The following is a 13,588-nucleotide window of genomic DNA, read 5'->3' on the forward strand; positions in this document are numbered from 1 at the left end:
TGCAGTTTCGGCCGCGCGCCGTGGCTCTGTAGACATTCCCAATTTTAGGTTAGGGTTAGGGTTAAGGTTAGGGTTACAAGGCCGTAGCCAAGGATGGTTCGGGGGGTTCGAACCTCCTTCGGCCCAAATGGGCCGAAAAGGTCCGTCTATAGCAGTAACTTTCAATATTTTGTATCATTTTTCACTTGAGGGACCACAGATATTAGCCCTTCGGGGTCGACGTCCGCACCGGTGCGTTTTGAAACATGGTCGGCTTTAGGACCGCACAGCATGAAAACTAAGTGACGTAGACGGCTGCCGTCGACGTCAAAGAGGAAGAACGAACGAGAGGAATCATGCTGTTTTTGAGTAGTTTTGGAGAGTTTTAGTATTTCAAGTATTTCATTGTCAGTAATATAGTTGTTGTGAAGCAAAATGAGGGACACACTTCATGTTTATCAAGTTTAGCCCTGGGTTAGACCTGCTTTAGTCCTGGTTTAGTCCTGGGTTAGTCCTGGTTTAGTCCTGGTTTAGACCTGGTTTAGACCTGGGTTGGACCTGGTTTAGTGTTCCTTCTGAACATCACTCACATGGAAGTGTAAGGCCTGTAATGTGGCTCTCTGTGTCATTTTGGACAGAAACTGTTTTGAGAAGTAGCACAAATAGAAAAACGCCAGAGGATTTACCTACTTTTTATTGTAAATAGTACTCCTTCCAGTTTGACCTTGAGCATGTGGTGAATGTGTTCGCAAGGAACACCCCAGGAGACTGGAGCTGGAAGAGTCCTTGCTCAGACCAGAACAGAAGTAAATTGTTGGATGATCCGTGAAGTGTTAGCTTTGTTCAGATATTTGTTTAACCCGCTACTGTTGTAGTTTCTGTGTGAAATTACTGTATATGTGTATTTGTTTTTGTTTTTTTGTGATAAAACATTATATGTATACATGTAAGTTATCTACCTCATCATACTAAAAAGGTCCACCTTGACACAAAAAGAACCCCCCCATAGAAATCCTGGCTACGGCCCTGGGTTAGGGTTAGGGTTAAGGTTAGGGTATGGCAGTGCCGCGGTTCCTGAAACTGCTGGGCCATTTGACCGCGCTGCGAAGCTCTGCAGCCACGACCTCTGTTTTAACGGGGCTGCGACATCAAGTGATATAATGATTTGGACATAACTTTACGTTTTGTTTCACGATAACTGAGAAATGCTAACGCTGTCAAACAGAGCTTACCTGGGGATCAGATAGATCAAATAATAAATTATTATTGGATCATGTAGCCATGTGATAGTGTGCAGGATTGTACACCAGAGGTCTCTCTACTCTAATATTTGAACAAAGAAACGTCAGCGTGTCAGAACCAGGTAATTCATATTCAGGTTGGTTCTAATGTTTTTGCAATAATATGTTTGTTTGGTGGGATAGTTCCTGTGCTAAATATCTACCATAGTTTTACATCGACTAAGTTGCAGTATGTGAAGAAAATGGAAATAACAGTAGAGCTAAATTCTAAAACAGAATCAATAAGCAATTCCATTGAAAACGCAGTATATGCGCAACAGACATATTTTTCTGACAGTTTAAACAAATAAATAAAAATGTCACCATGTATTTTTATTTGTTAAAAATGTTTTGTAATTTATTTGGATTTTGCATGGCCCTTATAGTATGGTTGCTAGGTTACGGTTGTGGAATTACCTCTACAGATGTCACATAAGCAACACTTTTAGTAAAATCTTAAATATAATTATAGGGTTAGGGTGTATAATGTGTAGTCCAACCTACCATATGCACTTTAAAATGCAACACACTTGGCAGAAATAAATCAGCCTGGATCATTTAGATCAAGCCGCGCCCACACGCTACGTCACGTCTACGTAAAGAGCGCTCCTCAGTGAGATGAGAGGCAGACAGAGCGCTCCTCAGTGAGATGAGAGGCAGACAGAGCGCTCCTCAGTGAGATGAGAGGCAGACAGAGCGCTCCTCAGTGAGATGAGAGGCAGACAGAGCGCTCCTCAGTGAGATGAGAGGCAGACAGAGCGCTCCTCAGTGAGATGAGAGGCAGACAGAGCGCTCCTCAGTGAGATGAGAGGCAGACAGAGGCGCAGTCTGTGATAAAAGTGGGCGAGTGCTCAAAGTGGAGACGTAAATGGAAGAAGAGAGCAGATCTGAGGGGAAAGAGGCAGCGACACTTAACTTTCGGTCTCCTATTCAGCTCCTTTCTTTGACACTTTTCTGGGTGTAGTCCGAGGATAAAAGAAGCACGTGAACACAACGTGTTTACTCCGTTGTCTTCTGTAATAGGTGAGTTCAATTCTCTTATAAAAGTTTAGGCAATAACCTAAAAACTCATGAGGAGAGACGAGTGAAAGCTCTAGGTGTTGTCTATCTTGCATTATGTAGCGTTAACAGTTTCCCTCCCTGTTTTATAACAAATGTGAATTATGTACCCTTTATTTTGTTTTTGACTATTATGCTTGAGGCTAATTTTTATTTATTTGCAAGGAAGTTGTTTGTTTTATGCATTTGAAATGAAAATAGTCATAACAAAAACAATAGAACGTGGTTCTTTTCAACTTTTGGCCTGATGTGACCTCCACTAACTACACTTCTGTGAAGCTCCAGCCTTTTTGTTAGAGGATGGACACGTTCAGTTCTTTATCATTGGTTCTTGTTTCAATAGAGGGCATAATTTGTTTAGGGAATTAAACTATACTACAATTAATCAATTCAAAATGAAGAAAAAAAAATATTTAATATATTTTGCGTATAAATATCTATATCTATATCTATTGTGTTTTGTTTTGTTTTTGTGGGAGAAAGGGTTGCAAGGAATATCTGTCCACAGTTGTGACACAGGTCATTTAGGCTTGTGTCAGGTATGGAAGTGAATAATTAAAGTTTTTAACCAATTTTTCCTTGTTAACTCAGTAACAAAAAATGCTGAATTTACAATCCCAAGACCTGTCCTAGGTCATGATTGGAAGAAACCATTCTTGGTTGTTGGTAAATAAGAATAGATTAAGAAGAATTAAGAAAAATAAATTAACAGTAAATAATGAAATGTTCAGAGTTATAATCAATCTATGATACTATTACTATAATATGTATAATATTATACAAGGTCACATTCCTTTAAATAGTCAGAAATCTGCTATGCTGAATACAGGCGTCTGAGCTGTACTAGACAGCGGTGCCTGCTAATTGATTTCACGGCTGGTGATGTGCTGCCCAAAGGAATCTGGCACAAAATGAAGGAAATGGACGAGGAATTCCCGTCCTTTGAGATGTGAGTTCTGAGACACTAAATGACTGCTTACATGAGAGTGAGAAGTAGAGCTTCAGTTAGCCTACAAACTAGTATTTATTTTTAACTGGTGTCTGATATGCACCAAGTCAAAGGTTGTTACTGGTTATTACATTGATTTTGCAACAACAAGATTCCCCAGAATCTTATTAAATAAACATTTATTTAAGTATTGGTTTAGGGGGGCTTAAACACATTGTTTATAATTGGATGTTATTATAATTGGTACTCATGCCTTTTTCTTGTTGTTATTGTTGAGATTTCAAACTTGGGATAAAAGATTGCTGTGCCTTAAAATGAGGTCCAAACTCATTCACAGCATGTTATGCAGCATGACATTTTATTTTAATAATTACAGTCCAAAAACATGTTTATCAACCATAAAACAATCTTATTTTATAAGTCTGTAGTTTGTCATGTAGGACAAGGATGTTGGGGTTGCCAAAGGGTCGCCGAGGGAAAAAGGTTGTGAACCTCGTTTAATGTATCTAATCTGTAAATAACCAGACAGGACCACATTCATACATCTCAGTTGTCACTGAAAAGTTGAAGCTATTGCTTCTTACAGGGGTTCAAATGTAATGCGTTAGTGAGTTGGTAAATAGTCTGTCTGAAAGCCTAGTGCGTGGCTGAATAGACTCACACTAATGGGCTTGGTGGGTCCCTGTGCATGTGGTTGCTGCTAGTTTAATATAGCCTAGAGCTTCTTAACATAGTGTTTCTGTGGCTGATTAGAGCCAGGTGTCTACTCCACAAAATGAGGGTATTGAGGGCAGCCTGCCTCACTGCAGAGGACCAGCTGCTGCAATCTCAAATAATCTTGTGGGAAGGGTAGTCGTAAAGTCCAACATGCCCTTGCTGAAATGAGATGCTCTGGAGGACAAATTGTGCTGCTGTTGCTCATTTAGAAAATGAAATCTACCCCTTCAATTATATTATGTTGTTGTTGGCGCTAATTATAAATCATGTGAGAGGCTGAAAAAATTGTGCTGCTGACTCAAAGCACGCACACACCACTATACATGCACTCAAACACAATGCTTTTTCCAGCTGCGAAAGAACCAAGTTCTTCACTTTGTAAAGGAAAGATAAACACAACTCTGAAAACTTTTACAGGAGAAGTAGTTTCCACCATTATGTCAAATGAGTTGTCAAATGTACAACTGGCTTATTGGCTGGATTTTGTTTCCATTCTGAATCCATTATATTTTGTGAGCTTCAGAAACAAAGCAGTCTTTATATGTTTGAGGAGTAAACTGCACAGCTTCAAAGAGCGTCCTCATGGGACATGTTATCGAGTTAGGACATCGACTTGAAAGACTGTGTGTGTGGTTTTGTTTGGCTTGGACCAAGTTCAAGCCTGCTGGGTGTAAAACAGCATTCCTCTTATGAGAGTGAGTTAATTATGCACATTAGATTTCCTCCTGAGGTATTCATGTTTCCAAAACATGAACATGTGCTCTGTCTCAGACCAGAGCCAATCCATTGGTTTTGACAAACACACTGACAACATGGCTGAGTAACTGTACATCAAGATGTACAGTTACTTTACCATACAGCACAATACATTCTTCTGACAGTTTTGAGCTTTTTTTAGGCACTTTGCTTATTACAGATCTGATAGTTTGCCTATGACTGATAAGCATTGGCTCATGACCTGGGGTTAGGAAGTTTGGCACCTTAACAAACACATTAGGAAGGATGCAGCAGAATTCTGTCTGCCATGTCTTGATAGGACAGATGAGATGTCCCCATGATTGAAATGGGGATGTCACAATATCACATTTAAGTGTTACAATTATTGTGAGAAGAAACATCATGATTAAATGTGTATTCATTCAAGACTAAACGGTAAAATACACAATTTTGTTTCATCTAAATTGTCTATTATATATCACAATGTTAACCAAGATATTGCCATGTATTTATCTTGTTTATATCTCTATCTCATATTTATCATATGGGACACAATGTTTTTTACTGTGTACTTTCTCTCATTATCTGTGAACTGGTACAAACAGTCTTAAAGCTGACATCTTGCCATTACACCAGAACAAAGAAACAGCTATAGAACCCACAGTTAAACAGTGGGAGGAAAGACTCAGGAGCAAGACAATACAAAAAGCTACTGTTTTGCCTGTTTTTCCTGTGTGCACCAAATAAAGACCTTGAGAATGATCCTTGCCTCTCGTAGTCTATTATGGACTAAACTTCAACATGACCAGCATAATGAAATCAAACTTTCTGAATTCTAAGTTATAAGTTAATAATATACTTATAATAATATGCAAAATAACATAGCCATTATAACATTATAACATAGTCAGATATAAAGCTCTTTATAGTAAGATTTACTTTTTACTATACTATGTTAATGAGTTTTATGTTCTTGTGTGCAGGTTGCTATGGTGAACAGTCATGTGGAGGTGCCCACAGTGGCGATGATGGGCAGTGGCAGTGGGGCAGCCTGCAGGTCGTGCGCTGGATGTGGGGGGCGCATTTCAGACAGGTTCTTACTCTTTTCGATGGAACGATACTGGCACACACGTTGTCTCAAGTGCTCCTGCTGCCAGGCCCAGCTGGGAGAGTACAGCAGCACCTGCTACAGCAAAGGAGGCATGATCCTCTGCAAGAATGACTACATCAGGTGACACTCAAAGCATAGACATAAGCAAGTATCTTTGTAAATGTCAGCTTGCCCATTTACAACTTCAAAACATATACAGTATTGTTACAGTTGATATGCTCAGTATTCCTCTCATAATAATTTTACGTGGCATCTCAGCTGTGTATGTTCTTTTCCTGGAGTAAATTATCTTACTATATAAAAGGTACTATATGCTTCTGCAAATGGATATTGTCCTGCCTATTCTCTTCTCTATTCTCTATAGTGTTTTGTATTAGTATTTTGCTGACACACATTTATTTTTGTTAAGAATGAACTATATTTTCATTTTTATATTTTAAATATATTCCATCAAACCCGGATCCGCAGCATGCACAGGGACGGTTTTCAGCCAAGTGTGAAACGGCTGGGATGAGAATCAGCACCTCCAAATCCGAGGCCATGGTTCTCAACCGGAAAAAGGTGGCTTGCCCTCTCCAGGTGGGTGGGGAGTCCTTGCCCCAAGTTCAAGTATCTCGGGGACTTGTTCACTAGTGACACGTTCCATCCTTCCCTCACTAGTGAACAAGTCCCCGAGATACTTGAACTTGGGGCAAGGACTCCCCACCCACCTGGAGAGGGCAAGCCACCTTTTTCCGGTTGAGAACCATGGCCTCGGATTTGGAGGTGCTGATTCTCATCCCAGCCGTTTCACACTTGGCTGAAAACCGTCCCAGTGCATGCTGCGGATCCGGGTTTGATGGAATATATTTAAAATATAAAAATGAAAATATAGTTCATTCTTAACAAAAATAAATGTGTGTCAGCAAAATACTAATACAAGGAAGGATGGAACGTGAGATTGACAGGCAAATCGGTGCAGCGTCCATAGTGATGTGATCGGACTGTTGTGGTGAAGAAGGAGCTGAGTCGAAAAACAAAGCTCTTGATTTACTGGTCAATCTGCATTCCTACCCTCACCTATGGTCATGAGCTTTGGGTAATGACCGAAAGGACAAGATCGCAGATACAAGCGGTTGAAAGGAGTTTCCTCCGCCGTGTGGCTGGGCGCTCCCTTAGAGATAGGGTGAGGGGCTCAGTCACACGGGAGGAGCTTGGAGTAGAGCCGTTGCTCCTCCAGCTGAGGTGGCTCGGGCATCTGTTCCGAATGCCTCCTGGGTGCCTCCCTGGGGAAGTGTTCCGGGCATGTCCCACCGGTAAGAGGCCCCGGGGAAGACCCAGGACACGCTGGAGGGACAATGTCTCTCGGCTGGCCTGGGAACGCCAGCCGAGAGACATAGTCGGAGGAAGTGTCTGGGGAGAGGGAAGTCTGGGAGTCCCTGCTTACTGCCGCCCCCGCAAACGAAAGCGGAACCCTGGATAAGCAACCCTGGATAAGCAGAAGAAGATCGATGGATATTTAGACAGAACAAAAAAAGAACAAAAAAAAACAAAAACAGTGAGGTGCAACATGAAAAGAATTCACACACAAACACATTTAGACATCCAAACAATAGTTACGGAAATGTACAAACAAAATTGTCTTGCTGCACAGTCACTGCTTCAAAAAAAAAACTATATGTATATAAAAAAAAATAAAAAGATCCTGACCAGCCAGTCCCTCCTTCATTATGTTCAAATGCGGAAGGGTGTGGATTCGGACCATTGGGGGGCATCAAAAACACTCTCCAGCATTAACTGGTCCAACCACCGCCGCTAATTTGTGTCACGTGTCTCTCAAATGCGGAAGACATCTCTCAAATATTTTTTAAACATTCAGAACAAAATATATAACTTCATTTACCTCACATTTACAGAGTTTAGTGCGTCGCTTGTTGACTCAGCAGAAGTTGGCAACATTTCTCAGTCTGTGTTATTTTCATTCTTTCCTTGTAATCCACCATGTTTGTTTGGGCACGAACGGACAATGCATTTGTCTGATTGGTTAATCCGCCTGTCAATCACTCCCTTTGGAAATTGGAGGGACTGGGTTGGATCCCAGACCCTCACGGTTTTGTAAAGTAGTCTGTCAAAACGTGTTGTGAATGGCTTGTCAGGCAACCAGAACGCTGCTGCTCGGGTCGTGACTAGAACCAGGAAGTACCATCACATTAGTCCTGTTCTCAGGTCTCTGCACTGGCTCCTGTGGCTCAGAAAATAGTCTCTCCATGGCCTAGCACCAAAGTACATCTCGGACATGTTAGTGCCATATGGACCATCTCGGATGCTGAGAACCTCAGGGACCGGCCTCCTGCTGGTGCCAGAGTCAGGACTAAACATGGACCGGCCTCCTGCTGGTGCCAGAGTCAGGACTAAACATGGACCAGCTTCCTGCTGGTGCCAGAGTCAGGACTAAACATGGACCAGCTTCCTGCTGGTGCCAGAGTCAGGACTAAACATGGACCGGCCTCCTGCTGGTGCCAGAGTCAGGACTAAACATGGACCGGCCTCCTGCTGGTGCCAGAGTCAGGACTAAACATGGACCGGCCTCCTGCTGGTGCCAGAGTCTGGACTAAACATGGACCGGCCTCCTGCTGGTGCCAGAGTCAGGACTAAATGTTGGTAATCTGCATTTCAGTTTTATGCAGCTAAAATCTGGAACATTCTTCCTGAAGATGTGAGACAGGCCTCTACTCTGGCAATGTTCAAATCTAAGCTAAAATAAGTTTTGTTTAGCTGTGCATATGACTGAAAGGATTTGGCTTACACTCTTCTCTTTCATGACTTTGACTGGTTTGTGATTTCGTCATGTCTTGGGGTTTTTTTTGTTGTTGTTGTGTGAAGCACTTTGAATTGCGCTCCACAAATAAACCTTCCTTGCCTTGCCTTTGAGAAATTAACCACATCCCTAATATTTGCATCAACAGTGTCTTCTAAAAATTTACATTTGTAATATCGTTCCCATATAGTTTTAAGACTTACGGTATGTTGTTGTTTTTTGACCCGTAGGGACATATTATACTATTTTCAAGTACTACATTGCTTAGTAATTGAGGTAGTAACCCATTTTATTTTAATGCTATACAGTCAATATATTGATTCACTAGAAAGGACCACACCACAATAATGGAATATGAGGGAATATTTATTGATAATAGTGATTATGACAATGATCATGATGACAATGATGACATCGATGATAGATAGATGATAGATCGATTGGAGTTGGCTGGGTATGGACTCAGGATGGGGGCTCCGTCTCAGGTAATCAGCTGATTCAGAACCCCCCCTTCCTTTAGACAGCGTTAAGGTGAAGATGATAGAGACATGGGGTGGGAGGGTGGGCTCGAGAGAGCAGAGACAACCAGAGAGGCCTGTATAAATAGGCCTTCTGGGTAATTAGAGGTGTGGTTAAAGAGTGGAGGAGTGGTTGCAGGAGGAGGAGTAGGAGGTTGAGGCGTGGTCCACCTCCTGAACCTGAGTCAATGATTAACAATGATCAACCACAATTACTGAACAAGTACTGTCACATCGTGTTACAAAGTCTCACTTAAATCATCTACACATATTGAATGTGCCCTTAGTGTCCAGCCTGACAGGAAGAGCTCACTTGTAGCCATAGTTCAAGGCCTCAGGTTGTCACCCTTTTTGCAGCAGCAGCGGCAGCAGCAGCAGCAGCAGCAGCAGCAGCAGCAGTATGAGATGTAAGTGAGCCTGTGGAGGAGAGTGTGTGGGTTAATTAAAGAGAACAGGGATCCTCTCAGGCGTGCTCATTAAATGACTGTTTGGATTAAGATAAAAAATTCATTAGCGTGTGCAGTCATTGAGAGACGCAGGGAGAGCAGGAGAGCACTCTGTCAGAGTTAAGTGTCACACAGCATCAGTTGCACAAGAGCCTGTAATGATGACAGAGGCTTTCTATTAAAACTTAAAGCTGCTCCAGGTCAGGTACAGACCTGTGCACACTCTAATTAATGTGGACTCACTGCTGCTGTGTGGAGGCTAAGTAATGTGCTGGTCATTACATCTAATTGTTAAAAGCACCGTATCACTTTGCCTGAGCAGTTCGACTAACACCATGTAAATGATGCACATAACCTTGAGACATCTGGCCGCAGTTAATCTACTCAGATAAGGTTTGTTCTGATGTTCTTAAAATAGCAATAATAAAAAAACGCCAACTGTAGAATATTGTTTTTGCTAATAATTTGGATGATAATATAATAATTCAACACTTGAAAATATTTTGGGGGGAAATAAATCATAATTTGTCATGTTTTGTTATCTTTCTATTATTGAAAACACCATTAGCTGCCACCGTGGTGGTTGCTAATCTCCCTGGGGTCCTGATTAAAAGTTGTTCATGCACATAAATACACTGCCATTACAACATAGAATATAATGATAGTACAATACAAAAATGCCTCACATTATAGATTTTAGTGCCTTTTTAAATGTATGTACATTTGTTAGGTGGACTCATTTGGCAACTGATTCCAGAGTTGAGTCACAAAATATTAGTCTTTGGATGGGGTAGGACCAAGTCAGCACCACAAGCACGTCAAGTGCAATGGGAATGAGTCTGCTTAACATATTTGATCTTTTAAAAAAGTACAATGTGGTTTACAAGTCACAATAGAACATATTGATATAGGTTATACTGTCATTTAATCTAAACTTAATTTAACTAAGGCCCTCATGTCTGTTTTGGTCTTCTATGTATTTATTTGTTGATTGAAATGCATTTGTATTGTTGTATTGTTGTATTGTTGTTGATCTTGTTTGTGTGTTAAAGTATGCGACAGGATCATTTCTCCCATGGGAGACAATTAAGGATTATCTTATCTCTTAAAATGTGGTGCACATCAGTGCTCGTTTTTCTGTGAGGAGTCCATGATAAATTGTGACACCACAAAGTTTTTTGTGTGAGCTAGTGCCAAATTAGAATCTCTCCTTCTTAAAACCAGTTGGGGAACATTGTGCAATCAAGTCACATTGATCATGGAATAGAAACATTTGAGATTTAATTCACATTAGGATTAAAACATACCGGTATTATAATCATATAATAAACTATTGTTAAACTTTCCTCAGACTGTATGGACACAGTGGAGCCTGCAGTGCTTGTGGTCAGTCTATTCCCGCCAGCGAGATGGTGATGAGAGCACAAGGCAGTGTCTACCACCTTAAAGTAAGTCGCCGGTAAACCTACAATACATCAGACTGACAACAATGAGGTTTTAAATGATTTTTTTCTTTCAGTGCTTCACTTGTGCAACCTGTAGGAACCGCCTAGTCCCAGGAGACCGCTTTCACTACGTAAATGGCACAATCTTCTGTGAACACGACCGGCCTGGAGGAGGTCTGCTGAGTGGACACCCAACTCCAATTCAACCAAACAGCATGATGTCTGACCAGAAGGTGTGCACATCGTCCTGGATGTAATAGTTTATGCTCACATAACATCAAAATATTCTAAAATGCCTAGCATTTTAAATAGAGCTGGAGGACAATTCCAAATTCTTTGGAAGATTTTACCTTTTAACTTTCAGAATGCAGATGTTTAGCCTGGTTTACAAATAACAAGTAACTAATGTTGTAACGGTCACAACAGACCTCTGAAATAATTTAGTTAAAAATTACACACACACACGCACGCACGCACACACACACACGCACATACGCATGCTGAGTACAGATGAACTGACTGAGAAAGCACCATCAGAGGAGTTGTTACATAGTTCCCTTTACAACATCTTAAATTATGTCATAATTGAGAACATACATGCAACCTATTTATGGGTTTCTAAGTGCCGTTACCAAATATATTTAAGTCCTTGAATATATAAACAGGAAACTGAAACACTTGATTTAGACTACACTCTATCTAGTTAGTTCTAATTCTTCTGTTGCAGGTCTGCTGAAGTTCTGGTTCAAAAATTAGCCAAATGTGCCTTTACCTCCTCTTTGATCGAAAAAGACAGAGGTAATTTCTGGCCAAGGACACTGAAGATGCAAAGGATGAGCTATTGGTGCAGAAACTGGGACTGTTGTCATTCTTCTTAAGGACTGGTGTTAAAATGTCAATATACTTGGCCAGACGCTATTGAGTAAAATGGATCTACAACACAACAGAAAAGACTGTTTTTCTGAGGTGGGTTTTGGTTCAAACTTCAAACAACATGTGTCATACAGTGTCAATGTAATATTGTATTTATTTTGCATTGGTCTGTTGTTAATATTTTGTCAAAAATAGGGATGCATGATAAAGATTTGATAACCAGATAAAAAAAAAGATGTGATTGCAATAACAATAATATTGCAACAGCATTTTTTTGGCACAATATGTTCTGTCAAAATAAAACAAAACAATTTACAAGTGCTAATTTATTAGTCAAATCTGTAATAAAAACTGAACCAAGCTAAAACAAGGCTAACGTTGTACTTAATAAGGAAAACCATAAATAAAGCCTTAAATAATAATTTCTGTCAGACTGAGAACTTTGTGTTGTTGCAATATATTTATTTTATTGCGATAAACTATTATTGCATTTTCTGTAGTATATTGTGCAGCCCATGTCTAATAATTAGTTATTAGCCTGGTCATGTCTCGGACTAATAATGTACAGTGAGTAAATGTGTGGCTAAACAAGTGAAAAGGACTGCCAGCTTTACATGTGGGCAGCATCTGACACGGCTTGTCCTATACAATAAAATTAATCGCAATTTGGACACTATTTTGTGCATTAATGTGCCAGATGTGCAAGATTTCCACAATAAGTGGAGTTAAAACATCTAAATGTCTTGGAACTGCTTATATGCAAATTTTGTTAGTAAAAAGCATTAAGTAAAGTGTCTGTTTGATCAGGACAGAAACTCATTTGCACAATATAAAAAAAAATACCATATGAGTACAATAACCAAAAACTACAAAATCAAATAATACATCTAAAATAGTCTTAAACATGTAAGTATTATGGTTGTCATATACACATGTGCTTATATTGGCAGACATTTTGTGACGATGTGTACATAATCCCCAAATCTAACTTCATGGACCATGGATTCTGAATTAAAATTCAAAGGCAACAATAGCTTGAAATATTGCTTGTAAGTTATGTACTTCAATTGGAGCAATCTGTATTCACAATTAATTTGATTTTATTTGACTGATTGTTTTACAAGATGTTTCCATGCTTAGGTGTAGTTTCTAACCTCGCCAGCAAGATTAATTCTCCCAAAGTTTGTGTTAGAGCTCAGTTCACACATATCAATCTGGCGTGAGACACAGGTGAATAGGAATAGTATTTCATTTAAAAATATCAATATGAGACTTCTTCAATTTTTGTTTAATACATTTAATTAAAAAATGTATTACAAGTTTTTCATCATATAATGGATTCATAAAGAAGGTATTTTGTGCGTAAAAGTTGCCAAAATTACACATACATGAGACATTGGAAAAAGAGCCAGGTTTAGATTTCTTATATAGTAGACATATACATATCTTATTTAGTATTTGAGTAAACATGATCTTAGATATCAAGACGGTGCTTCCCACATCAGGTTCTGTGCCAGGTGCGTAGGAGAAATGCGTACGTGACGCTAACTGTAATAGGGAAAGAAATCCTACACACTGTCTTACTTGCAAATAAAAGTTTGTTAGTAAAGAGGCAACGTTTCGGCAACTGGGCCTTCGTCAGGCAAATGGGGAACTGAGGATGGGACAGAGGTTTAAATAGGAGTGGCCTAAAAATA

The 13,588-nt window shown here is 40.0% G+C and overlaps 1 protein-coding gene across 1 annotated transcript; it reads left to right on the forward strand.

Moving 5' to 3' along the window:
• The first annotated feature begins 1,866 nt into the window (after positions 1 to 1,866).
• LOC140367567 (LIM domain transcription factor LMO4.1-like) lies at positions 1,867 to 12,562 on the forward strand. Its single transcript, XM_072454094.1, has 5 exons — positions 1,867 to 2,282; positions 5,685 to 5,932; positions 10,925 to 11,021; positions 11,093 to 11,251; positions 11,746 to 12,562. Exons 2-5 carry the CDS (start codon positions 5,691 to 5,693, stop codon positions 11,752 to 11,754), a joined length of 507 nt encoding a protein of 168 aa, XP_072310195.1. The 5' UTR covers positions 1,867 to 2,282; positions 5,685 to 5,690; the 3' UTR covers positions 11,755 to 12,562.
• The last annotated feature ends 1,026 nt before the right edge of the window (positions 12,563 to 13,588 follow it).

Source organism: Eucyclogobius newberryi, unplaced genomic scaffold (genome assembly GCF_026437365.1).
Source record: "Eucyclogobius newberryi isolate DKJ021-1_F unplaced genomic scaffold, fEucNew1.0.hap1 SCAF_2, whole genome shotgun sequence".
Lineage (NCBI taxonomy): Eukaryota > Metazoa > Chordata > Actinopteri > Gobiiformes > Gobiidae > Eucyclogobius > Eucyclogobius newberryi.

Excerpts from the sequence above, each read along its gene's own strand:
- LOC140367567 (XM_072454094.1), top strand. The coding sequence starts at position 5,691 with ATGGTGAACAGTCATGTGGAGGTGCCCACAGTGGCGATGATGGGCAGT. Across the intron at positions 5,933-10,924 it reads TGCAAGAATGACTACATCAG|ACTGTATGGACACAGTGGAG; the intron begins GTGACACTCAAA and ends AACTTTCCTCAG. Across the intron at positions 11,022-11,092 it reads GCAGTGTCTACCACCTTAAA|TGCTTCACTTGTGCAACCTG; the intron begins GTAAGTCGCCGG and ends TTTTTCTTTCAG.